This window comes from Onychostruthus taczanowskii, unplaced genomic scaffold, assembly GCF_017590055.1.
Source record: "Onychostruthus taczanowskii isolate IOZ18803 unplaced genomic scaffold, ASM1759005v1 scaffold2, whole genome shotgun sequence".
In the NCBI taxonomy this organism is placed as follows: Eukaryota; Metazoa; Chordata; class Aves; order Passeriformes; family Passeridae; genus Onychostruthus; species Onychostruthus taczanowskii.
Genome location: NW_024499239.1, coordinates 895,042 through 922,663, shown reverse-complemented (window position 1 = coordinate 922,663; position 27,622 = coordinate 895,042). Strand labels below are relative to the sequence as shown.

Here is a 27,622-nt window from a genome sequence, read left to right as displayed (position 1 = left end):
CACAGATAAAATTGCTGCCTCCTACATTATCTGCTTCCTAGGATATTAGGTGCTACTACTTCTCTCTAAACAACCTTTCTTTCTGAACTTGAATTGCAGACAGTGGTGTAATCTGACTTGGCTTCCTTTCCCTACCTTCAAAAAAACCAGTGAACCAAAATCCTGCCAAAACAACCTGATTGCCTTATTATGATAATAGTTTTAACTACCAGTTTACAAAATCAGAAGAAATTGGTTTTTCAGCCACAGTCTATTTGGAAATGAAGCACTGTGGTATCAAACATGCATGATGTCTTGACTGAAGTATGAAATCAGTACATGTGTATTTTGGTGACAGAAAGTATCTTTTCTTTATTGAATTAGTATTTTTTGAGACAACAGAAGAATCTGTATTAAAAAACCACATTTGTTAACAGGCCAGGAAAGAGCTTCAGCAAAAGAGTTATAAATCAGTAGAAAGACATTCTTGGCTCGGATCTTGTTTTAGATATTTCCCCAAGACCTTGTTTCTGTGACTATGTATGACACTTGGTAGGTTATTTTATAAAAGGGCATATCAGACATATCCTTATATTATACCAGAACAACAGCAATTAATTTTAAGTGCTTATGAAAAAATAACAAACTGTATTGTCCCAGATGGTCTTCTTATACCTATTTTTTTTGATGCTTGGTAGGTTCTTTAGAAGGATTTTAATCTAAATAAACCAAACAAAAAACCCCAAAAATTAACAAACCCCCAACCAACAACACACCAAGAATACTGCCAAGACTGAAGAGATCTAGAACTAACTGCTGCAACTCATCTGGCAGAAAGGGCTGGAATCACACCAGACACTCATGAGGATAGATTTCTTGTCAGCAGAACTGCTGACTACAAAGCAAGAAAGTCTGCTGTGAGATAGGGTCCTTCGCTGTTAGAAGTGCTTTGCCATTTCTATAGAGCCATTAGATTTCTGAAGAAAGGAGTCAGACTGAGTAATCTCTTTCCAGAAGCATTTTCTCATGGAGGACTGTCAAGTGGGACAAGCAGCTTCCAAGACGGAGAGGTACAGGGCTACCAAGGACTACAGGGATCTGGGCATTCCCGCAGGTAAGTCTCTGTATGGCCATTGTACACCTCCATCAGCGTTGTGCACACCGTCAGCTAATGGCCACGGGGGAGGAAGAAGAAAAAAGAAAATAAACCACATTAGAGGAATTCGTAAAAAACTCTCCCTGAAACAGCTGAACAGTTCTACTAAAATGAGCATTTACCTTCTTCAGTCAAAAACATGCAAGTATTAATTGTCTGTGTTCTCAGTCAAGAATGCTGCCTCCACTTAACACAGGAACTAAACTTCATCATTGAAGAACTCTTAAAAACTATTTCCTTCAGATTTTTTTTCCTAAACACAAAAATTTCAATTCCAGACTAAAACCTCTTGTGTTGCAAGAGTAATGTGCCTGTACTATGCCTAAATAATGAGGTATGTTAACTTGTTTTATGTGAATTACAAAGACATAGATCACACATTAATTCTGGTTGGAAGGGTGCTCAAGACGTCTGCAGAGCAGCTGCTGCCTCAAACCAGAGCCAGCTATGAGCAAAGTGCTCAGGCTACTGAGAATTTTAAAGATGTATGGCCTTTGGGAAATAGCTACTCCAGCAATCACACTTTGATTTCACAAAGTTATATGAAATTTGTTTTTACATACATGTTTTCACTAAAAAAACTCTGAGTGTACCACTGAAGCCTCCTCCTTACAGGTACAGTAGTTAGTGGTCTGCCCCCCACTATAAACCTCCTGCAAAAATAGAAGCATTACCTTATTGAGGACAGGCTTTGTGGAGAGAACATCATAAATTGCAGGTAGGGAGAGATTCTGCAAGAAAATAATACACTGATATTTAGGGGCATTACCTGTTAATGTAAATGCTGAGAACTAACTTTTTTACATCTCACTTAAATAACAAGATGCAGCTTTAAAAGTACAAGATACCCATAACATTTTGATACCAGAAGAATTGGGGCTGCAAAAACTTGACCAGACCAGATCTTAGTAGAGCATGGCACACTTAAGTGTGTTTGCTGCCCCAGAGTGTGTATTTGAATTTCACTGGTAAAACTACCCTAAAAATACCAAAAGTCTTTCTCAAGGTATCTCTGGGTGTATCCTCCTGCATATGCAGCTGCTGAAGATGCTTTCAGGAAACCCACCCAGATGAAAAGAAAGCCCAAAACAAACAAACCAACCAAGCCAAAAAGAATCCTGAAAACCCAATCCCCCCTAAAACCACCACCAAAACCCAAACAAAAAACCCACAAACCTTTCCCATGTAAAAAGCCAGCTTCTTCTAACCCAGAAGCAGAGACAAGTTACCACAAAATCATCAGCCACTTGTGTCATTATAGCTGTGCTTGAAAATAACCCAAATACTTCTGGCTGCGTCAGGTCAGTACTGCAACCTGGGAATTTCAGATCAGCAGGATATGAGGTATTTGGAAGATGTTTACCTCTTGTGTTGTCTGGTTCAGGCACTTCATTGCAGGTCCTCTACGATTATCCAGCACCAGTGGAGGCTTCCAGCGATCGTAGTTGGTTTCTAACACGTACCACGTGCCCTTCTGGATATCAAGGCTGGAAAAGAGGTTTAAGTTTGTGTTTTGCTTCTCTAAGTATATAGTAAGTACACATATACAGTATATACTATATACACATGCATTATTTTTTTTAGGCTTGCTGTGGTATTTTTCAATGATGGTAAAGAAGTCAGTTCTTGTACAACAGAAGTCACAAGAAACAGAGCACACAATTATTGGTGGAACCTGTCCTCTTCTGGAAGGCTGAGTCAGGTGTCAGGTCAAGCATACTCACTCCCAGATATCCAGAGCAGCTGTCCTGGATCGAGTTATCACACACCCTTCTCCAGAATTTTTTCCACCCAGAATAAAGTAAGCTGGAGCCAGCAGTCTTGTTTTTGCCAGTCTGTCTTTTGCATCCTGGTAACTGTGGTAAGAAAATGTTGGACTATTAAATGCTATAAATGGTTCAAGTACTGAAGAGCAAGTTTCACAGACCCAGGAAAAGTTTGGGTAGTTAAGCCTTTCTTCCCTTTTCATGCACAAATGAGGAGACAGGCTCATGATAAAGGAACACATTTAAGTAAAGCTTCTCATCTCATTTTGTTCTTGAAGTATGATTGTTTAGAGGTGCTCTCTGCACTTTTTCTACACTTAAAATACGAGTAAAATGATGACATACTGTATCACATTCCACTGAATTGATTTATTGCATAACAGCTTTGTTTCTGCTTACTTCCTACAATGTACTAGTACCTGTTGGATGTGCTTTGATGCAGAAAGCTGTTACACATTTAGACTGGCAACAGGCTCATCAAGAAAAATGAAATCTGAGAAAAAATATTTGAGGGATCATGTGTGATGCTTTGCCTCCTGCTCCAGAGTACCAGCAACACCAGAACTATTTAAAGTGAAGGCCACTAGGAAGGTATCTATATCACTGGATATTAAGCATACATCTACAGTATTCATGCTAGTTGAGTGCAAAGCAGATTAAAGATGGATAACATTTAGAGGGAGAGGGAATACCTTGTAGCATTCTCTAATACAGTTCTTGTAAGAAAGCCCATCCACATACCATCTCTTCTACCAAGAAACCATTCAAAGATTCCTGCAAAATATCAGAATAATTTGTTTTCAGACATGTTATTCTAACTCACTCATGTTCACTCATGTTATTCTAACTTTCACAGCTGGTTTTAAAATAAGCTGCGTTTTATCTAACTCATCTGCAATCTTTTTTTACCAATTGTGTGCCTGTTTATTAAGGTAACTGGTTTGCCCAAGGTCTGGAAAACTTGTGCAGAAATAATGAAAGAAATGAGCATTACTCACCCACATAACCACCATCAAGACTGAAACGCTCGTTCATTGTCAGAGTGAACAAGTTCTGAAAAGCATTAAACAAGCCAACCTTCAGCATTGCCAGCCCACGAGTACCAGTAATAAACAAGAGGCAGCATTGCAATTCAGATGTCAATTGAGCTTCTTGTTTGTTAGACTTTTCCCCTTCGAGTAACAGACTGCAAGATCAAGCTAATGTAGAAAGAACCTAATTTATCAGGGTTTGAATAAGCAGAAAGGAGTTTTTTGACCTGGCAGACAATCAGCAAGGCATGCTTTTATGCTAAGCAAGTCAAGCCTGTGGCCATTTTTTCCTCTTGGTCTGTGTTGCATTGCTGAATTAGCAGTTTTCCTTTTCCTGCTGTATTTCACCTTCTTCTCACACCTCTGAGTACTATTCTAGTTCGAAGGCAGATTTTTAAGTCCTAGTGCTAAGCACACCCTGATATGTTACTGCTGTTCACATGGGCATGCAGTTGCACACACTGCAGTCTATGCTAACTGGAACACACAATTCAAACTCAATTCTCAGTCTCCTCCAACTAATGTTTCAGACAAAACCAGAATTCAGCTACCCCAGACTTCAAGTTAAATGAAAACCCAATAAAAAAATCTTAAAATGCAGAACTGTCTTTTCCAAGAAGGATTGGAGAAAGAATTAAATAGCACAAATGTGCTGTTTGACCTCTGGGATCACAGCATTAGCTATTAGCCAGCAAGAAACTCTAACCACTGGTTCAGCACTTCGTATTCACTCCTGTTCATATTCAAAATTCAATGCTGTTTTTAAGAACTGTCCAAACAGAAACATTTTATTTAAGTAATCTCCTTTCACAAGGAAGGGTGCATCATATTTTTCTTTTATCTGTCTTCAAGTAGCTATGCTGTGCACCAGAACAACTTAGAGATCATTTATTGGAAAACATTCCAAGGCACAGCATGAAAGCAGAAAAATTTAAATATTAAAGGAAAGTCTGAAGCATTTGTAACAAATTGACAAGGCCCCATCCCCATACTTACTGGTTTGACTCCAGACACCATGCCTATGTATCCTGCAAAATTTGTGGACTTGAACACTGTTTTGTTGTTTCTCTGAAAGTCCAAGAGCACCACTAAAGGCTTCAGTTCCCGAGTTAACGTCCAGGAATTATTTTTGACATCCCACCTGCAGGAGACAGTACAGCATTTGAAATTTCCCTCAGTAGTTTTCAAAGCTTCCCTTCACAGCATGCAGACATCCTGTGTGTGATGCCTGTCCTCTGATCCTACTCACGTCAGGCAAGATCAGTGCCCTGTAGTTACCTGAGCAGCACCAGCAAGGAGCAACTAAGAAGTCTAAACACACAGGCTGGCAGTGAAAAGAACTAAGTTTTGTTTGAACCAAGAGCATATATATATTGCTCAGGATTAAACAGCACCAGCTTCACAGCTGGTTTGTTTTGAACACATAACTTTGTTCTCTAACTGCTGGCACAGGGAGCCACAGGTACTACCTGTGACACCAAACCTCGAATTCTTATTTTTCAAAGGCAGAATAGAAACCATGTACTACTGGATTTGCTCTACATGAAGGGAAGTACCAATTCCAGTTTGTAAAATAAGCCAGACCAGTTTGTAGGCAAAAGGTTGATACAGAGCAGTTAGCAGACCGTTAAACTCTCTGGAAATAATCCAGACTCTGGAAGCAGCTTTGAAAATTTGCTTAATTTTCAGGAAGCATTTCTGGCAAGTCAGAGAAGTCCAACACAAGCCAAACCAAGGGACAGGTGGAGTCACAGAAGTCCACCAGGAGTCACAGACAACGGGTGAGTTTTTAATAGGTAGGTAAGAATTTTAATAAAGATGAGCATTTAAATTCCAATTGTGCATTGGGCATCATCTGGATGAATGATGTTACAAAATACACTGGGGTAATAGAAGCAAATGCTGAACTACCTGATCAGGGGCATGAAAGGAGAACTAATGAGTGCTGGGCAACAAACTACAGCGTTTGTATGGAAATGAAGGATGATGGGAAGTGTCAGTGGAGCACAGTACAGTAACTGGGGCGAAGGAGTGGGGAGGAAATCATTAAAATGTCATCCCCCAATCCAATTCCCATTTCACTGCATATATTAAAATTGATGCTTCGTCCCATCATGTAAAGAATAAGATATACTATGCCTCAAAGATCAGATTACATGGGCAATTCTTTGGTTTGACACACTTTGACCTGGAGCTGAGAAAAGAAGTAGCAAAACACCGCTGTTCTTGATGCACGTGGGGCAGTTTGACATAAGATCAGCAGAACATCCTGATCTTTTCGTTTCAGCCTTTTTTCACAGCACACAATGGAGAATTACTTGTCACAGCCTTACAGGCATCCAAAGAAGACTCAAAGAATGTATGTAGCTGTTTAAAGTTCAGCTTGCTTTTTGTCTGGGTTTCAAAAAAAAAGAAGTCACAAGTTTAAATACTTACCCTAGGAAAAGTCCAAAATCCAAGTTTCTGGCGTGATACAGTTTCCCTATAAAACAATAAAAAATTAAATACAATTTTCCAAAGAAATAGACAAATTTCAGCTTAGAAACCCAAGAAATGAGTAAGCAGTCAAATACCTGAGAAAGTCTGCAAGGAAAATAGCATTCTCTACTTGCCCTTTTCATAACCATAATATAATGATGGGTTTTTATTTGTCAGAGGAGTGTTTTACTGTAACCGAAATCAAGTAATCTTGCAAACTGCTGTCCATCTCAGCCTCTAATCTTTCCACATTATCTTAATGTAATGGCAATACCTTGAGCTTCCTCTAGAAGTGAGATGTTTGCAAGCCCTCTGAGAATCCCTTAGAAACTTCCTAAGTTGGAACAGGTGCAGACAATGGTTCAGAACTAAGCAGGAGAATGAAGGAGTCTCTTTTCTTAGAAGAGACTGACCATTTTTTCTACCAGCATACACATGCAATATCTAGAAACTAGATGCAAAATCCTACGTGGAGCTGAGAAAATTTTAAGTGTGTTGCTGGTGTTTCTTTCCCCTAGAAAAACAAATACCACCTCTTAAAAAAAACCCCAACACCCCAATCACAAAAAATTCACCATCCAACAAAACCAAACCCAAACTATCTTTGAAAGTATTTTTGTCCTTTTTTTTAAACCTAAGACACTTAAGAACTCTTATTCCCTTTCTCAAGGAATACCTTCAATTATCAGTCCTTAGGCATTATTATTACCTTTTAGTCTCTTTAACAGACCTTACTGCCTGCAGTTGAGGAGGACTGTATTTGCACAACTGAGGCGGACCCTCTTCTATACAAAACTGTTAATTATTTTGGATTACATTACCTGTTTTATCTTCTGCCACTATTGATGTACATACAGTAAAAATTTCATAAAAAATGTTAAAAATAACGATTTCTCCTAGGAAAAAAAAAAAAGAAGAAACAAAGTTCAATAATTTGAATCTTGCCATGAACAGAAAAAAAATTGTTAGAAAAAAGCATAGTGCAAAGTTCAGTATTCTGTAATATTTCTGTTAAACATTTCAATTTAAATCTTCTTTGATCTTTAAAATGACTGGTTCAGCAAAATCAAGAGCTTCCTAAAAAGCAAACAGAGAAGTCAGAATCCCCTGACCCTCTGCTTACCATCCACAAAGCTGACAGTCATTGCTACTTCCTCCTTGGAAACTCCAAAACAAGCTATAAAATTCATTTTAAAGAAGAAAGCTGCTATATGCACCACTACTGCCACATAAGAGCTGCTGCTAGCAGCAGGTGTACTGCTCCTGTATGAGTGAAGCAGTGCAAATAGGCAGCGGTCCTTCTCTGTCTCAGTTCTGGAAGAACTCAGTGCCTACTCCTCCCCTGGAATGATATTCTTTTGCAGCAGGTACAGGGGGAAGGCAGAAGGACATGGAAAGGACCACCAGGGAAAGAAAGCACAGCAGGAAACTGAGCCTTGACTTCTTTCTATGTCAACAGCAGACACACAGCAGAGTGCAAAAGCAACAAGAATAAAGGATTCCCTCAAATTTTGGTGCACAGGAGCTGAAACTTGCTCCACTTGCCAAAAACTAGGAGGGAGAACTTACACCTCTACAGAGCAGTCCCAGCCTGATAAAAGGCTTATGTGATTTATTCCATTCTCCTCTAAAACTCTGTTTTTGTTTAGTGTGAGGTGTAATTTATTGCTTTAACTACTTAACTAATGATTTGTTAAAGTCACAGATGGCTACAACTAATGGCATATTGGTAAACACACTAATTTTAAATGAGTCTATATTCCTAGCTTTCCACTATGTTAATAAAGTGTTGGAAACTGTTACCCAAAGGAATCCCAGATGAATTTGCAATCCCTTGGAGCTCTTCATTGAAAGGATAAGGAAGTGTAGCAGTCAGATGAGCCTGAAAGGAAAAGATTTTTTTTTGTATGATATATGTTTAAATTAACGGTATTTTTTTACTTACAACAAATGTCTCCTCAAGAGGCACATTTCTGCCAGCTGTTGAGTGTTTAATTTCTCTGCAGCCTGTAGAACTTGAGGATGTTTGCAGAGTACTTGGAAGATAAGTATACACTTAAGGGAAGTAAAACTCTTATTTATTAAAACACTGACGTGAGCAGTGGACATGAGCACAGCCTCTCCTAGCAGCAACAGACAGAAAAGTGAAGTGGGACTTGTATGTATTAAAAGCTCAACTGCAATGGAGCTCAATGTCAGTGTTTTTGGGCATCACTGACTTTCACCCATTGGCATGGCAACCTGTAAAAGCTGCATTTATGTCCACTTCACTCAGGCACACAGGGATATGCTGTAACTAAAGATGGGGTAGAGATCTGGCCTTTTGCTGTCTCTAACCCTACACTGCTTTCCCTTGTTCTGTGCCAAAGCTTATTCTAATCAGAATCAAATTCATTTTTAAGGTGAGGCCTGGTCAAAGCTGTCCCTGTAACCAGACATTTATTACAGTTTTCAAAACCTGATTTTACTCTACTGTTTAAAAGAAGTGGAACATGGTAAAAAAATTTCAATCAAGTGTTTTGGTACAGTAACCAAGGCTGTTGCATATCTGTCTAGTGTTATTAATCCAAACTTGAAAAGATCTTAGGAAAAATGAGAGGAGGAAGGGACCTGCAATTTTTTATTTGATGGTTTCAGTACTTTCAGAATAGACAACAAGGCAAAATTTCAGAGTGACAATTTGAAATAGCATTTCTCTTCTGTTCCAGAAGTGGAATTAAGAACTTGTAAATTAATAACTTTGAAAGTTCTTAATTGCCAGATTCAGAAGCATTCTAATTCTGTAGTCAGAGCATACAGTAATAAAATAATTAAGCTGAAAATACTTACTATTTTGTTATCCACTATGTCAACAACTTTGCCACTAGGGAAGAAGGTATTTGCGATATCTTTAATATTCTGGACCACAGTCTTCAGCTAAAAAGAACAAGGGCTTTTGTTGAATAGAAGATCTTAAGCATAAGAATTGCTGGAATACTAACAGAACTTCTTGACAGACTTTTGAAAAAAAAACTTTGTTGAGAAAAATACATATTTAAATAAAGTGCTAAATGTCACCTTCTTGGTGAGACAAATACCCTCAAGTCCCCACTAGAATCACTCTTCAAGCTTTGTTCAAGTAACTTTATTGATTAATTCCAATGTGTCCTTCTGCCAGAAATAACAAATTACAGGAAAACCATCCTCATCTTCTGCTCCTTTGAACACATTTTAATACTCTACACTCTTCTACCTTTCAGAATGTTCATTTCAAAGAAAAAAACACTCAATAAACTTCTTATGAAAGCACATGCTATCAATCTCCAACATGCAAATGTCACAAATAAGAGCTCCACTCCATGTGATCTAACTCCAAAGTACACAAGAGATAAAATTCTTCAGAATTTAAGGCGAAACCTGAAGCTTCCAACACCTTTTAAAATAAATATTAGCATGTAAGAATTTGTCTGGTTTTCAGAGTGGAAAGGACAAAGTCAAGGGATAGAGAAAAAAAAGCCCTAGCCTTGTTTGAGAAATTAAAAATTACTGAAGTCAATTTTCATCCATTTTCACCACAGCTGTTTTAAGCAGTTTGAAATAGGCTCAAATATTAAAAAATTATTTGTGCTACGTAAACACCAGTGCTACAACCAGCATTCCTGAAAAGGGCAGGAAACTCTTAATTTCCCCCTTGCCATTTCATCATCGCCCACAGCATTTTGAGAGAAGTAGGGAGGTGCACAGAAGAGATGCTGCCTCAGTTTCACTTCAGTTTACCAAGGCTGTTCCTCTGGTGTATTGCTCCCTCTTCATTCTGCACCACCTCACGACTAAGGAGATTAGATAAATGGAATGGCACACACTTGTTTATGGCACACTGGTTTTTACAACTCTACATCCCAAACCAGTGTCTCTAGGCTTGATGCTGCTAGCTTAAGTGTTAAACAGAAAAAAAAATTAACCAAGCATTTATTTTGAACTGGAATAATATTAGAAAAGTCAACAGGAAATATTATCCCTTTCAGATACTTTTAGCACAGGTATTCCTTTAAAAACTTTTCTCAAAACAAAAGGCTCGTTTTATATCTGCTAAGCTTCAGAGCAGCTCTTCATTTCTTACCTCTGTCTTTTTGTCGCGCATCAAGTCATCCCACCTTCTGCTGGGAGGTAAATCGAGATTTATGACATAGGTGGGTATATTACCTTTGAACCTGAGAGAAAAACACCAGAGATCAAATTTAAAGAAGGCTCTGAAAAAACATTTGACAAAATAGCTGCTTCCCACCTGTTACTAGCATTTTTTAGACCTGCAACAGGAACAAGTTTCAAGGAAAAAACCCTGTTCAGACTTGCAAATCACAACTTCTCTGTAATTTGCTAGACAAGTTGAATCAGACTACTTACGTTGGTCCTGAAGGAGGGTACATTTTACTCCTACACTCTTCTCCATACTGCAAAGACAATGAAACATTACTATTTACCTTCTTTGTTAAAATACTATCATTCTAGTAGACTTTGTTTTGAATTCAACCTTTAGGACTAGTCAGTTAATTCAAAGTCTTGGGATTTTGGAAAGAGGAAAATAGAGGAGGAGGGACCAGCAGCAACTTCCCCATGTTGTCTGACAGACCTCTAGACAACTTGTCCAATGTAGTCCAGGGCAAGCACAAGGGTATGATAAATATACAAACTATATATTTTTACTCCATGTGATTTAATGAAGAGCACTTCAAAAGCATATTCTTTATAAATTTCAGGAATCTCAGATCTCAGTATGGACCAGTCTGTTCTGTTTGTCCAATTCATAATCCCATTTTATAGTGTCATTCCTAATTATGTTTAGTGTTAAGCTGCACTGTACAGCTGGAGCAGGAAAAGCTTAATGAACCTTGGGCAATCCCTCAGCTAGTGGAATGAGCTGAGGATTCAGTGTGGAGAAGTGCTGCTGAAGTGGTGCTAAACATTACATGGGGTGCAATTCAGGAATGTAACTAAAAAATATACCTTCATTTATGGGAGCATGGCTAGTTACAAATGAAAGTTTGAGAAGTATTTTAGATGTACTCAAAGTGAATGCAAGGTTGTTTTTCTAACAATTACATAAAGCATGCATATAAATATAATAAACATATGCATATACATGCCACGATTGTAATTCTGTGTTCTACCCAGTGACATACAAGCAAATGCCTACTGGCCACCCACACTTGGGTTTCAAACCACTTGACAGCAGGCCAGGTTTGGTCCCAAAACTATGTGAGAAGTTCAGTAAGCTCCTTAGAGTATATTATATCTCACTAAGAAAAAGGAATGTGCTGTTCTGGGAGACCACAGAAAAGCTCCCAAAGCCAACTGTTTGGGAGAGAGAACACAAACAAAATACGGAGCGATCCTTCCACCACCACTTCCCTTCCTCCCCACCCTTCATTTCCAATATTTATTAGGCTGTATTAATTAGATTACTAGTGTGTCCTTGAAACGCATTCTGGTTCCAATGAAAATTGTGACAACATCTTCAGGACCTACGTAACTGGGACAAAGAAGTTAACTCATGTCAATGTTCTCTTTGGGCTAATCTCATTATCTGTTTTTAATGCATTAGTATAGAAAACACAATGTCTTACACAATGCCACAGACTTGAAACACCAGCTGAATCTATTACTACTGGAAACAGCAATTCTAAATTGGGATTGCTTTCTCTGTGTTATAATGTTATCTCTTTCTACTGTTTCCTGTTGTTGGAAAAAAGCATGAGACAAATTTTGGTTTTCCAACACATGAGGTGAAGGTATAGGATTGGCAGCTTTTTGCTTCCTAGATTTCACTGCAGTGCAGTTAACAGCCTTTGCACAGCTGGAACAAAAAGTCAAACACAAAAGGCCATTTAACTTTCAAAGTGAGAAAGCGTCAAAACAAGGAGGGTAGGAGGGATGTCAGATGACTAATTAGGCAACAAAAGTCAGAGTTTTGTGCAAAGCCAGACAAATGCTTAACAGTATTGACGCAACTGTCTTGTGCAATTTTCCATCCTGCAACTCTAAAATCCATCAGAAAGAAATGACATTACATATACATCCTACTTCAATGGATGTACAGAGTTGGACCTTCAGGAAATACCCCCAATGAAATATGCTTCCCAACAGATAAAGCTTCTAACAAAAAGTTATCCAAAGTGGATCAGAATTCAGTTGCTCTGTCAGTAGAGCCCATGCTCACAGAGGAAACCTGTGCAAAACTGATTTCAGAGGATTTTAAGCTAAAGGTGCTAAACGTTATGTCACTCCTGGCACTTTCCCCATAGATGTTAATCCTGTATATCTGCACCTATTTTTATCTTCCCAGTGCTTTGCAGCCTAAGCTACAAAAAAAGGTGAGGAATGCAACAGGTAAAGGGATAGAGAACAGAGAAAATGTTCCCTCTTTACATGTGCTATTTTTAGATTTCTAACCTGCCTATGTATAAAGCAAGGTAAAGAAGTCATCAATTCCTAAAATAACCTGTACATCTTTCAAAACTGACTGAGGTATCTCTGGCAGCAGCAGAAAAACCATAAAGCACTTTTTATAACCAGAGTAAAATAAGCAGCTATGAAGTTACTATTGTGGTTAGTGGGGTTCTCCTCTCTGCACAGGCTTGGCACTGGAAGAACAACAATAAGTGCTGTCCAAGAAAACCAGGAACATCCTCCTAGCATGACAGAATCACCTTCAGTTTCCAATGTGACAAGCCAGACGTCATCCCTGAATAGAAAAAGCTATTGGAAGCTGGACCCAAAGAGCAGATTACCACGATAAATGTGCTTTTGCAACACGCACTGAATCCCCTAAGAGCAATACAGCTCTTCTTGAATGGTGATTTAATGCTCCCTTTGTTTTGCTCTTTAAAATCTACTCTTACCAGCAGGTTGCATATCTTGATTATCATACATACTGCCAACTTTGAAATGGAGATGTATGTAATGACACAAAAACAGACGTGTGACAGCACAGGATCGAAACATTAACAGGAAGATAACACAGTGGAGGAGAAGTAGAACATGGTATGGAGAAAGACGGAAATAAAAACTGGAAGTAGCACAGAAGATTTATATTTTGACTGACTGCATAAAAGAAAAGTGGAACAGAAACCAAATAGCTAACAAGCTGTTGAGATGAATTGGGTGAACTTTAAAAAATATCAAGTAGTTGTACTCCAGTTATTACTGACTGGAGTACAGAAAATGAATGCATGGTTTAATGACTGCTGAGTAAATATTTTGACACCTAGCCTGATTTCATTAATATGAAATAGACTGAATGTAGCTTGTCCAGTCTAAGGAATACCACCACTTCCTTTATTTATTTATTTTTGAGGTATACCATTTCTGGCATTCCTCCTTAATATTTATGTATTTTACATTTTTCACCTTCCTACGTAAAAGCAAAGAGAAAACTACTTCTTTGAGCTATTAAATATAATTCCATATTTTCAGTCAATCTGTTATATTTAGCATCTTTTGGTCTATGAACTCTGTGATCTAACACATTTTCCTCTCTGCTCCTCTTCCCTCATGGGATAATGCCAATGCAACACTATTGTGCTGCAGGAGTCCCAATACTGTTCACCCTTCTGAACACAGAGGTTAAGAGTACTCTTGCAGGAGAAGAAACAGTGACAAGACAACCTAAACTGCAGTTTGTACAAAAAGGTGAGCATGGTTGAGGGGGCCATAATGGAAGCTTCTTCAGCATGTGATGCAACCCTGCATCTCAAGCAAAAATAAAATATCCAAGCCTAATATCTGGCTGCAGAGCAGCACAACCTGCAGCCTGGATACACAGAGGACATTGTGCAAGTGCAAAGATGTACCAAGTGAAATCAAATGCAAATCAAGCTCTAATGCTACTACTCTGCCGACAGCTGGCACTTTCGCCTACGACTCCACACTCCAGGATAGTTTAGGCTAAAATGCTGAAGGTGTTTTAAGCTGGAGATAGCTTATAGCATTAGGAAGCTGCACTTGGCCAGCAGGATGGGAATTGAAGAAGGGAAGAGAGGGGAGAGAGAAAAGCCAAATCCTGTGTATTAAAAGACGCTAAGGGAACACTGGCCATCCAGATGTCCACGGTAATTTCCTGCAGCTCTCCCCTTTCACAAAACCCTTAATAATTTTCCCAAAATCAATGCGATTTGCTAAAAAAAAAAAAAAAAAGATACTTGGAACAAACTAAACAATAAAAGAGGTAGTATATTCCTAAAATATTTAAAAATAGATTGCAAAAGATATTTTGAAATCCAGAGATATTTTAAACCTGTTCTCTTTATACAGGACGAATAAATTCAGGAACTTCAAGACACGAAAGAATGCCTCGTTGCTCCAGGAAAACACCAGGAAACACGAGCGACTGCTTACACGCCCAGGAGATGGAAGCCATCCCGCTCCAAAGGACTTCCCCAAAACCTTCCCAGCTTCCCAATTCCACCAAAAGTTAAATATTTCACGTGTTCAGTTAAAAACCCCCAAACGGCCGCAAGAGCACGAAACGACACACCAATCCACCTGCTCTACGCTCCTCCCCTCGGGTGAAGCACAGCACACACACTCAGCAGATCCAGAACCGTGCGCTTTTTCAGCAAGCCCCTCTTAACTTTCCTTCTGGAAATCGCTGCTGCGGTGTAACAGGGCGACACTGACATTGCAGACGCGCACGAAACCGAGCTGAGGGGCGAGCAAGGACTCGTACAACACCGCCGAGGCTCAGCCCCTCCCGCCCAGGAGCGCTGCCCGGCTCGGGGGCAGCGAGGCGCTGCCGCGCATCCACGGCGTGCGTTCAGAGGCTCGCCCGGCCTCCCGCCTCGGCAAGGGCAGCGGCCGCATCCCCCCCGCCGGCCCCGCAGCGATCCGCTCCCGCCGCCCCTGCCCGTCCCCCGCCAGGCTCACCGGGTCCGGCGCCCAGGCAGGCTGCGCCAGGACGAGCAGCGCCAGCAGCGCCCGGCCCCGGCCCGCCATGGTCCTGCCCGGCTCGGCTCCGAGCGGCGCTTCCCGGAGCGGCGGCCACATGACACAGCCCCGCCCGCCGGGGGCGGGAGCGGCCCGGCCCGGCACCGCCCGTGCAGTTGTGATGAAGCTCGGCAGTTCATTTTCAGTCGCCCTTCCACAAAAGGCAACTTCCGCACAGGAGAGTCTGAAATAGAATCGCCTTTCTTTAGCAACGCTGGGAAAAAACCCGTGGCACCAGTTTTCACGTTGGCAGTAGTGCGATTTTTAATTACGCTGTGTCCTGCGCAGATTTTAGGTAGGCGGTGTGGTGATGCCTATATAACTTAGGTCAAAGTTACAAGGTGCTTATATAGCTTGAGTTATAAGATATCAATATAATCTGATATAACCTGAATCATAGCTTTTATACCTATATAACGTGATATAAATAATTGCCTAGACAATGTAATGGCTGGTATGTGGTTAACTAGTTGTTTAATGCTGAATAGGCAAAAAAAAGAAGAAAAAACTCACCAGGTGGATGGCTTTAGACATAGGTAAGTATAGTACTAATAAAAAATTGCAAATGTAAAGCTGATTAGCCACAAAATAAAGAATTTAGACTGGTTGGGACCAGACAGACCAAGGAATGCCGTAACTGCGCATGCTCTGAAGACAAAGTTGAAAAGTTCAGATGTGAAGAAGACCTTGGAGGCCTTCATAAAGACCCCCGATGACCCCCGAATTGGGGAGATGCAAGCACAGTGCAAAAGAATGATCTAATAACCATAAGATCATACCACGTAAATTAGTTCCAGTCCATATGTGATGATGTTGTAGTGACATAGCAATACTAAGCAATACTTACTGTATAAATATACCACAGCACTTGACAAGGGTGGGTGAGTTAGGAGGAGATATCCCCCTGACCACCAGCACTGCAATAAACAAATACCTGCTCTATAGACATCAGTCTATGGGGATTTATTTCCAACCAGTCTTTCAAGCATCTGTAGCAGTGAAAGATGCCAGGCAGGCATGTTCTTGAGGAAGGATTTTTCTCCATCTTGCAGTTTAGGAGTGCAGGAAGTGGGCAACTGGGGAGACAGATTAATGAGAAACACAGGCTACGAGATGCATCCATCTATAAGTGCTCTGCCTTCTAATTATTATTTAAATGGTATATATTTCATAGAATTAGAGAATAGTTTGAGTTGGAACGGAACTTAAAGATCATCTAGTTCCAAGACCCCTGCTATGGGCAGGGCCGCCTTCCACTAGACCAGGCTGTTGTAACATCAAGTACAAATCAGCAGCCAAATTAGGTTTGTACTGTCATTTTAGTATGAGCATTATCATTTTAGTGTGAGCAAATGAATGCTTCATAGCCCTGCTATGGGCAGGGCCACTTTCCACTAGACCAGGCTGTTGAAACATCAAGTACAAATCAGCAGCCAAATTAGGTTTGCACTGTCATTTTAGTACGAGCATTATCATTTTAGTGTGAGCAAAGGAATGCTTCATGAGTGTGTACATTTGCAACAGTTGGTGGAAGCACCATAAAAAAGTACTCAAAACCTTCCAGGATGCCCGTGTTGTAGCTTGTCTCATGTGCTCTGTGCAGTGACTAAGCCATGTCATGTGTTTTTAGGCACACAGAAAAGAAGTGATGCAGTCTCTAAATCGTGACTTTAACTGCCTGTGCAATTAACTCTCTTACAAAACCAAGTGGGGGTGGCACGAAAAAGAAGGGAAGTCCTTGGCAGACAGTTGATTGGAAAGCTGCATGGAACTGTAAAAATTAAGAAACAAGAACGAATAAAAAATGTACTGTAGCGTGGGAAAGCCTTGGGAGGAGAGCACACAGCAGAGTAGTAAGGAGCCAGCTCAGAGCAGAAGCTGGGAATTGCACAGAGCTTTAGAGACCAAGGCATAAAACATTTAAGCACTGGTGAAAGAAGATACAGAACTAATCTGTGGATTTAGAAATGGAGGAAAATTACAGTACAACAGGATAAACCTTGAGATTTTCATGGGAGTGTTCTTTAAAAACAGGACATCAGGCAGTTCCTACAGGGTCTGGAAAATATTTTTAGTTGAAAACAAATACATGTAAGACAATAACCCTGTATTTACTTCCAGATATCTGAATAATCTGTTATGGGCTATGGTAAGAAAGAGTCTGATTAAGTTGGTCCTGATACTTTCTGAACATCTGCAACCCTTTTTGGTCATCTTTTATATCTGGAGCAGACAGCTGTTAGGGACTTCATTATCTTTGTTTAGATGCTTTACCATCTTTAGTACATTTTTAACAGGAGAAAATAAACAATGACTTAGGAAAAATTAAAAACTCTTTCCAAATGCTCTGAAGACAAAATTATGTCTTTGTCATATTACACTGTACTTTTTTGAGGCCTCTTTGTAATTCTGGTTTAGTTCTTTCATTGGTAAAGAAAGTCTCAGTTTAAGGAATAGTTATCTTCCAGCACCAGTCACCTTCCCTGACTATGGCTATTCTGCTGTGTTCCTATCACAATGCCTTGCCTTCAAGGTCCACACCAGCACCTCAGGCCCTCCTTTTAGTCTGGGTTTCTTCTGTCGGTTTTCAAAAATCTAAGAAGGAAAATGCTTCTTAAGACAGTTAGCTTGCTAACTGTACTGACAGCTGGTCTCACTGACACTTAGCACTTACATCCATCCTTCTGCTCTCATACTCATCTATCCAGTACTGTATTACCACTCCCCAGATCTGTTCCTTCCCCCCCTGAAGTAGAGGCTGCCCAAATTACTTCCCCCTTTTTTTTCTGTTTCAGTTAAAATAAAGCTCCTTTTGCAAACACTACTGTCAGGATGTGGTATCTTCAAGATGACTCCATGAATACCTGCATTGGGAGGTACATCCAGAAAGACTCCTCCATAGCAACAGTTAAATACAAACACGGATCTTCACTGTTTTGTTATAACTTTGATTTCATTTTCTTGAGACTGGATTTCCAGTGAATTCCCCAGATTTCTGATTCATGCTATCTCAGAACACATTTTCTCAGGACTCTAGCGTATCATTAGTCCCAACATACAGGGCAACCCCATCATTACTAAAATATCCTTATTGTCTGCAAGGCTGCCAGTCCCTTGCCAATTCTAGTACTTCCTCTCCTACCAGGGACAGTCTCATTTCATTTGCTCTGCCATTGCTTTTTACTTCATTTACTCACCTCCCTGTAACAAACACACCTCTCAGTTCTACTTGTCACTTACTATCACTTATAGCTACTTGCAACACACTGCATTCTCCTATTTACACTAATATAAAATGGAAAATTCCCTTTCAGGGGTAATTCTCAGGCTCTTATTCTGCTGCTGAGCAGTGCTTTCAGCACCCTTCCCCATCAGAGCATATATTTCTGCTTCCAGGTGTATCTGAGTAATCATTTTTTTGTGGATTCTACGAGGCAAGTTTTTACTCAAACAATATATTCTTGAAAGAAAAATAGATGCTGTAATATCAATCTACTTCCACCATCAGCATTCACTTCAGATGCATTTAAGATTCACAGTGTGGATCGATGACACCTGCAATGAACTTCCAATAAATAGTTACTCTGGCCTGCAGCTTGCTCCTTGCAGTGCTCTTTTTCTCAGTGTTTCTGAGTGTAGTTTTGGCAGCAGGCCACAGCAGCAGTGTGATATTCCAATGGCTCCTTGTACATCAGTCACATTTCTGGGGAGGGATGTGTAGTGTGGTACCTACAACAACTAGTTAATGAGCCCTAATTCCCAGTCCTAGGCCAAACTAAGGACCTCTGGAAAAAAAATCAGTAAAGTTTTTTCTCCCTCTCTTCCACAGCACACCTCACAGCTATGCTGCATTTTTATCCAAGAATTCCTGACTCTGGCCAGGAATGTTTGCATACAATCATTTATTTATTTCTAAATTTTGTCCTAAAGGAAACTAAAAGCCAGGGAGCTTTCTCTCTGGATTAAATCAGTGTACAAGTCTGTCTCCCAGGCCTTAAGTTACCTGGCAAATACCTTACCATTGTTAATTGATATACCTTTAATTTTTGCTGGAGCTGTTCCCTTAATACAAGCCAAGTATTTCACAAGTGATACAGTTAACAAGATAACTGGGTTATTAATATTTGAGAAAATTTTAATACAATTCCTGAAGATACTTAAAAAATGCCTTAAATAAAAAACATCTATAAAATATTTTACTCTTTTTCAATTTGACGCTGCCATCAAAGCTGCAGAAGAAAATGGGCCAGCTGGATGTCACTTGCAGTATCTATCTGCTTTCACTTTAGCTCTCCTGTATGGGAAGAGTGAATGAAACAAGATTTACATTAAGACCAAATACAATTATACCTGGGTGTTTTATCTGCCTCAAAGTGTCAAGAATGCATTGAAAACCATTTTTTTTAAACTTTGCTTCAAAGTACACATAAAGGCCTAACAACACTTTGGATTTGTTAATTAATTTTGTTTTCCTAAGGAGGTAGAACTGCAGTGTCTAAAGTTGACCCTGACTTTCCCTTCAAATCATCATAATTGCATTTTGTCTCCCCTGAGGAATGGAATTCAGATTCAGTGTGATCTGAAGCTGACCACCTGTGAGAGCCCAGGAGTGTTCTCTCATCACTTGCAATTATCAGAAATAGTTTTCTGCATTCCACCCACTGAATGAATGCAAATATTTATACTATATACTGACATAAAAGGCTTTAAAAATTCAACATGGTTTCTTTTTACAGGAAAAAAAATTCCCACTAGATAACATGAAGACTGTCCTTAATAAACACTATTTCTGTTCAAAATGCAACTTCTGCCTCTCCAAAATATTCTGGTACCATAGGTATTGAAAAATATTAAAAATTAGCTCAATTTTCACGATTAAAAATATTAATCCCTCAACAACTCCATACTAAACAAACTGAACAACCTAAAGATTTTCAAAAGAACTAATTTACAAGTAAATTCAAACTTGCAAACTTCAGTTAAAGACGTGAAAAAAAGAAAAGAAAAAGAAAAAAATAGAAAAGGTAGCAACCCCCAGGACTCAGGCACAACACTCACCAGAGAAAAAATGCTCAGGAACCTATCTCCCTGAAATCTAGCCCTCTTTTGTACCCCAGGTATTACTGTAATTACATCTCGCATTAGTTTTTTAATCAATACATTATTTCTAGCACTTTGAAGTACCTGTCAAGCAGCATTTCATGAAAAGTGCCTTCTTTTCTGGCTTTTCTAAGGGCTTTTGTATCTTCTTTGCTTATTTTAAGCTTTTTGTCTTGAAAACTTTGGAACTTCTTCCTGTAAGAAAGAAGAAAAGGGGGAAGAGAAGGAGTAAAGAACTGAAGCTTTTTAAAATTTTTGTTTTCCAACACAACAGCAGCTCTGGTAAGAATCTTAGCTCCTATTAAAGCAGCAGATAACTGACCTAATAAAATCCAGCAAACCATCCCAGTACCAAGGTTGCACTAAGGCTTCTGTAGGTGAAAACTATTCAGGTTTTGGTTTTTTTGGGCAGTCTAAGTAGGAAAGAGCCACTGTGTGACTAGCTGAAGAGGTTACAAATTCTAAAGAGCCCCTTCTCCAACTACTAGCTTAAAAATCAGGGAGCAAAAGTGTACTGGACGTAGTTGCAAGGTGCTGACTGTAGGGAAGCTGCAGGGCTTTTCTCTGTCAGAAAAGGCCAGGGGCTGACCTGTGCTGGACAGAGCTGGCTCTCAAGACATCCACTACAGGACACAGCCAAATCCATCAGCAAAGCTGGTGGCACTCCTATGAAAACATATTTAATATAAGGCAAAATGCCAAAAAGGCAGACAAGGGAAAAAACCCAAAAACCTGAAAGTGCAAAATGGCAGTGTGAACATCAAGCACAGAGAAGAAGAGGAAGGAGATGCTTTAGGCACTGGAGCAAATATCACCTTCCAGCCCATGAATAAGACCATACCAGAGAAGGGGAAAAGCAGGAAAGGAAGGGAGTGGCTGAAAGAAACCACTGTGTATTGACCTATAGCCCCTCTGGCTTGGAGGAGTGGGTACAAGAGTCTGGAGAGAATCTGAGCTTGAGAGATGGGAGTAGGAAAGGTGGCGTTTTTGAGTTTGTCTCTCAGAAGCTACACCCACTTAAAAGAAAATAAATTTAACTCATTTTTCACAGTTAACCCTAGGACAGTATCTGGTACAGCAGCTCCCTTTATCTCAACCAATGAGCTATCTCATCCTGTTTTCTTCCCTTGTCCTGCTAATGCAAAGTGAGTGAAAGGCTGGATGGGAGCTGGGCTCAAAGACAGCCCCAGCCAGAAGCAAAAAAAGGTACTTGAGCCTGTTACCAGCTCTAAAGTACATACACGTAATTGATTTCACACTGTTTAACATTTCCTTTGTCTTCTTGTGGAACATCATCTTTCTTCTTAGCTTCTCTTTCAGCACAAGTACGAATCTAGTAATTGAAAGAAAAACAAATAAAACAACTAAAACAAAATAGAAAACACCTGTATTTTAAAACCAGTAAGTTAAGGGTGAAAGATGACTACATATCCTTTGTAACAGAATGTGAGTCACAGCGACTTTTCAAGTTCACAGTGTTCAAACTGGTTAACCAGAAACAACTGCAAAAGTAAGAGCTGCCTGAAATATGGGAAATGTTAAGTGCATACTTGATACTATGGTAAGACATGACTGCCTTTATCTCAAGGAAGCACTATTACAGTTCTTAATTTTGGCAGGGACAATTCAGAGATTGACTTAAAATACTATTGTTCTAACTAGTTAAGATACCTATCTCTACTTGGAGAGTAGGGATGTATTTCCCATGTTCAGATAAAGTCAAGATAGTATTTTCAGATTCTCTTAAAAGATCTACCCTTCTGGATCATTCTGGTAAACCCTTCCCTGCCCCTGACTTGGTCATAATTCCTCTCTTCTGTCCCAAGCTGTTTAGAAATACCTGGAAGATCACACAGACTCTTCTGTCCTCCTGAGTGGTAAAGTATCTTTTTATCTCTATAGGAAGTACTGAGAATTAATGCAGCCCTGGAACTCTTATACTTTTCTTGTGGCCATATCACTTGACAGCTTACAGGAAGCAATTATAACTGTATTAACACAAACTCATAATGCAGACACCTGCTTGCTTGAGTTTGACTCCTGCCAATCCTGTATTAATTGTAGAAGTTATAGATTACCTTTATCATTTCTCCTTCCCCTGCAGTTTTGCTTTTGGCTTCTATGTCCCCCTCTTCATTACACCTAATAAAACGGCTGTTTGCTGCTAGTAATGCCATTTTCCTCTGCAGAAATAATATCACACATTGTAAGTATAATGAGGTTGTATATAATCCTTGATTTGTAACAATTTATCCTCTACAATATACCAATTGTCTCAGTAAATAATTCTTTTATGTATGGATACTTCAATAGTTAGCCAGCCTTGCTGACTCCTTCATTATTAAGATGCTTATAGCTGCCAAAATGCAGATATTGAAGTATTTAAAAACTATCAATTACAGTAAATGCATTGCAGTTGGAAAATCATAAGTCACAATATGAAAGAGATTGCAAAAGGCTTTTACTTGATAATAAAAAAAACCATCTACACAGATTAACTCAAAACACAGTCAAACACTAGCAACATCAAATAAACTATTCCAAACAGCTTACATCTTGGAAGACAGGTTCCCACTGCTCTCTTGATCCGATTGCATCAGAACGTCCAACAACCAGCCCGTCTGAATTTATACCAAGGTATTTGCCATAACCAGACTTGAGAGCAATCCTCAAAGAGAAAATGTAGGAAACAACAGTGTTTTCAATTAATGGAATTCACAACACCCAAAACATCACAGATGCTTTTAGTAGCAGACAATGTATTTCAAAAGAGTATTGAAATGCCATCTCACAAAATCCAAAGATAACAAGTATCAAAACTTGAAACATTACAGTAATTACCTTGTATCAGATAACTTTACTGCTGTAAACTGCTCAGGAGGACTAGGGCCTTCATCACCTGAGGAATGAATTTTCCATTTGTTAAGTATGAAATATAAACATAAAATATATTAACCCACTAATATTGCAGTATCAAAAATAATTAAACATTGACTATTTCTAAATACTATGGAAAGTATTTCATTAAAATTTCCTTTTTGAGTATTCACTTTTAAAAAAGCAATGCAGGTGCTCAGTTATGTTCATATATTTACAGTGCTTAAGACACAAAACAAAGATGATCATAATTTAAATAAATTTATAATTAAGAATGTTTTGTAATTCTCCTGGTGGCTCTGAAAACCTTAATCTCCTTCTAATGATATTTCTTTGATAACAAAATGAATTATGGTTCAGCTATGGTAACTCCACTCAGTATCCTAAAAGCTACTGGCTTCTCCATCCCTCAAAACCAAAACAAGAGAATATGGCCATTGTTGCTCTGATCTCTGTCTGGAGATGAAACACACAGACTGTCAGGGTTCTGGAACAGTCCATGTCAGAGTCATTGCCCTCAAGTTCAAACACCAAGCTAATTATCCCAGCACATTAGTAATCCTCTTGTGCAGTGACAAAACAAGTATTTTAAGACAAAGATGCAGCAATAAGCACTAAAACTCATCTACCTTGAATTTCATTCTTCAAGTGACGCCATAAACATTTTATAGGTTATAAAAAAATTATACTGTTTTTTATCCAGCAAGTGGTATGGCCTTTAACAGGTAATCATCTCCAGTGCAGTTCAATTTATTGCACACATAAGCCAGCATGAAACTAGATGAGTGAAACTGATTGGCAGTCATTAGGTTTAAGTCATCTGCATGCTTCAGCTAGAATTATTGCGTTTTTTGTAGTAAACTAGTTTTAGCTGTAACACTGCTTGCCTTGAAGTGATGCTAGTTCTATGCTTTTAGGCACTTCATTATTAAAACTCTATTCTTTTCAAATTTCCTGGAACAAACCTTTATGTGGTGCTCCAAGTGTAAACAAGCCATTGTCGAGGGCATGGATGTAAGCTCCTTTATCCATTTCTATAGCTATAGTTCCTGTAATTTCACCAAAATTACTGACAGCCCACCAGTTTCCTGTAATACAAAACCATGACAGTTTATTAACAGAGTAATCACAACTTCTGATTACAATAGCCAAAGAGATTATATTTCTGTGTCTTCTCTGAAATTTTAAATTCAAAAGACAGCTATCTCACAATCTTTGTGCAATATTTTATGGTCCAGAGCCAATTTAATGGTGTTGCTGCTGCTGCTGCTTCAAGAAGTCCTGCTCTTTGACCTACTGTCATCCCTAGTTACAAGCTCCTGTGCTTCATCCTTTCTTTGTGTTAGTCCACAGACCAAGCTGATTCATTCAGCTGATGCAGCAAAGATACATCTCACACGAAAAATATTTTTTTCCCTCTGGATCTGTCTCCTGAAGTCTTGGGGTCATACCCATTTATTAGATTCTCTAACACAAGAGAAACAGAGATGCTATTTCATCTTGCTGTTAAATATGTGAATTATAATCCTTAGACCTCAGTTGTTCAAACCAATCTGGATTTGAACATTTGACTCCTACAGAATTCTACCAAAATTAAAGGCAGCCGTTCCCATGTGCACATCTTAGAATTGTGACTTTCACATTTTTTTGAACAGTAAAATTATCTCCTTGTATACTATCTTACAAATATTTCCTACCTCACTGAGATAGTAATGCTTAATTTTTTTATTACTTATAAAAACCATAATCCATCCTACTAGTGTCACAAGTTCCATTTGGAAACTAGGAAGATCCCAAAAACACAAATGACACGTTGTGAGAAATAGTTATGTATCTCTACAGGGGTTACACTTGCTTTATTAAGTCCTACAACGACCTCGTTCCTTCTGCCACATCCCCTACAGCTTCCGCACTGTCACATAACTCCTGGGAAGCAGCTCACCAACAATATCGAGCTGCTCTGCCGCATCCTCTTCCCTCTTCCTTTTCTTTTCCTTGTGCTTTTTCTTGCTGCAAGGGGAGATGCAAAGAAGTGAGAACCAGCCGCCGACCCGGCCCTTGTCCCGCCCGGGCCCTGCGGGAGCGGGTCCCTGCCCCGGCGGAGGGAAGGGCCGGCCCGGCCTCACCCCCGCCCAGCCTACACCGGCCCCGCCGGGCGTGCGGGCCCTGCGGCTGCCGCAGCGCGGGGCAGGGGCGGCGCGGCGGGTAGTGCGCTCCTCACCTCTTCTCTTTCGACCCTTTGAGGACGAGCTTGGTGGATTTGACGCAGGAATACTCCGCCATGTCGCGATCCAGGAAGGGCGGGCAGAGGGAAGCGGCTCCGCCCCCGGCCGGGCGGAAGCCCTGAAGCCGCGGCCCTGTCGCCGCCCGGCTGTGGGTGGGGACCGGCGGCTTCTGTCAGGCGTGTGGAGGGTGGTGGGCGCGGAATTTGAGCGGGAAAATGAAACAAGAGTTTAAAATCACATTTAAGCGGTCTGGCCCTGGCGCCTTTCCCGTCAAAGTCTGGCTTGGCTTCATGGGTGCAGGGCCTGCGCTTTGCCGGACTGCAGGCAGAGAGTGCTAAGGAACGAAGAACCCACAGCTTATACAGCCTGTGTGTGTGTCTGTTGTAAAACACGTGTCATGGGCATTGGCAGAGCCCTCGGACGTGAGAGTAGCAAGGCTAAGGGCAGCAGGTCTTGCCTCTGGCAGGGTTACACGGGAGCTGGACACCTGGATGTGCTGGTGAAGGAGTAAAAGCTTCCAGGGACGCCTATGAAGACCAGTTGGGGAAATGCAGCTGGCAAACCAGCTAAGTGCACCATGCTAGGGGTGAAATGAGGTGTGACAGTTTTTTTCCCATCCTGTTAGCCACTTGGTATTCCACAGAATGAAATATACATCAGACTTCCCTCTTGGCGTATAACAACATTTTTCTCATATTAATCTAGCACCCTCTAGACAGGTACCAATACTCTTTACATGGGAAATAGCCTTACCAGCACATGTGTGATTAGAATCCCAGTTACAGTAGTAATTTGTGTTTAGTCTTCAAAAGTGTTCTTCCTACTTCATACTCATTGGGGGGGGGGGGGGGGGGGGTTGTGCCCAAAAAGTTGCCTGTTGATTATACCTGGTTAAACGAAAAATACTACCCCTGTCAAGGCTTGTTGTACATGTCTTATGTATAGGTACAGAGATGCTTGCATTGGACTGTTTCTTTTTGGTTTCCAAGTTAGTTTGCTATCTATGCTTGAAAGTTTTCAGCACCTCAGAGGTATCTTCTACAAGAAGAAATGCAAGTCTCATACATGTTTATGTCAAGGCTTTTAAAGTCACTGAAAGCATGACCAGTTGATAAAGCTTGGTGTGTACAATGTCCCAGTGAATGACTGGATGGTGGATGGCTGCAGGTGTCTTCCACAGATACTTTGGTTGGATCCAGAACCCTGACTCTTCTCACCAAAATTTCTTTGAATTTCTCTTTGAGTGCCTAAGATGACACTGCCTCCTGTTTTTATTTGTGAAGCTGGAGTAGTTACACTTGCTGTGTAAAATGCAAACAACAGTAATGAACTCCAAGGAGGTTTTGGCAAGTCCCCCGTTTTGGAGCTTCGGGGGCATTGAGTTTGTTAGCAAAAGCAATGCTTGAATCTAGCTGCTGGTCCATGTAAATTCAGAATATTTTTTGTGTGTGGTCGTATGTTGGATATGCTGCTTTCTGTAGGCACACAGTTTGTGGTGATTGGGAGTGGGGCTGTGGCCCAGCCCCATCCCCAGTGGGCAGAGCTGTGAGCAGCACTGACAGCAATGAGCCATGGAGTGCCCAGGGGCACTGACCAACCACCAAGGGGAACAGAGGGCACTCAGGTGCAATGTGTGAACATGAGGGGTATAAAAGGCTGGGCTGAAGAACAAGAAGGGCTGATGCTTGAAGCCTTCTGAAGGGGTATGGTGTTACTCTGAATGGGTTGATGCTTTCTGAAATTGTATGATGATACTCTGTGTATTGTGGCTGTCTCAACTGCAATGTATGCTGTGACAGCTTTTCTGCTAGTAAGTAGGAAAGTACCTGCCCACTGTAGGGTTCTCTTTTATGTTGCAATTTGTCAAGGAGCTGCTTATCCATGCAGACATCCTGATGCTTTCGCCCAACTTCCTCTCTTTTGCAATGCATTGCTTTGAAGCTTAGAGAAGGTGATCCTTGACTAGTAATCATCTTTCTTGGGTGCATCTTCCCTCTGGGGCTTTATTCTGTGTTACTCTCCCAAGCAGATCCATGAAGAGATACAAAT

General features: G+C 40.2%; 2 protein-coding genes across 2 annotated transcripts; both read right to left on the bottom strand.

Annotated features, from left to right (window-relative positions):
• Positions 1-325: 325 nt before the first annotated feature.
• On the bottom strand, positions 326-15,459 carry ASAH1 (N-acylsphingosine amidohydrolase 1). Its single transcript, XM_041403014.1, has 14 exons — positions 15,312-15,459; positions 10,794-10,840; positions 10,510-10,600; positions 9,240-9,326; positions 8,214-8,292; positions 7,232-7,306; positions 6,369-6,414; positions 4,929-5,073; positions 3,900-3,954; positions 3,594-3,675; positions 2,860-2,991; positions 2,499-2,622; positions 1,810-1,866; positions 326-1,147 (listed from the first exon to the last, which is right to left on the bottom strand). The coding sequence occupies exons 1-14, from the start codon at positions 15,429-15,431 to the stop codon at positions 1,058-1,060; spliced, it is 1,230 nt and encodes a 409-aa protein (XP_041258948.1). The 5' UTR covers positions 15,432-15,459; the 3' UTR covers positions 326-1,057.
• A 3,799-nt stretch (positions 15,460-19,258) lies between these two features.
• On the bottom strand, positions 19,259-25,667 carry FRG1 (FSHD region gene 1). The gene is made up of 9 exons (XM_041403087.1): positions 25,570-25,667; positions 25,291-25,358; positions 24,314-24,436; positions 23,313-23,370; positions 23,025-23,139; positions 22,550-22,654; positions 21,713-21,804; positions 20,556-20,666; positions 19,259-19,665 (listed from the first exon to the last, which is right to left on the bottom strand). Exons 1-9 carry the CDS (start codon positions 25,629-25,631, stop codon positions 19,629-19,631), a joined length of 771 nt encoding a protein of 256 aa, XP_041259021.1. The 5' UTR covers positions 25,632-25,667; the 3' UTR covers positions 19,259-19,628.
• Positions 25,668-27,622: the final 1,955 nt, after the last annotated feature.

Bases quoted from the DNA above. Each gene is read 5' to 3' on its own strand.
- ASAH1 (XM_041403014.1), bottom strand. From the start codon at position 15,431: ATGTGGCCGCCGCTCCGGGAAGCGCCGCTCGGAGCCGAGCCGGGCAGG. The intron at 9,327-10,509 runs GTAAGAAATGAA...TGTTCTTTTTAG, and splicing joins TGCGCGACAAAAAGACAGAG to CTGAAGACTGTGGTCCAGAA. The intron at 3,955-4,928 runs GTAAGTATGGGG...AATGCTTTTCAG, and splicing joins TGGTGTCTGGAGTCAAACCA to AACTTGTTCACTCTGACAAT.
- FRG1 (XM_041403087.1), bottom strand. From the start codon at position 25,631: ATGGCGGAGTATTCCTGCGTCAAATCCACCAAGCTCGTCCTCAAAGGG. The intron at 24,437-25,290 runs GTGAGCTGCTTC...TTTGTATTACAG, and splicing joins AGAGCAGCTCGATATTGTTG to GAAACTGGTGGGCTGTCAGT. The intron at 20,667-21,712 runs GTATGTACTTTA...TCTTTCTTACAG, and splicing joins CAGTGTGAAATCAATTACGT to GAAGAAGTTCCAAAGTTTTC.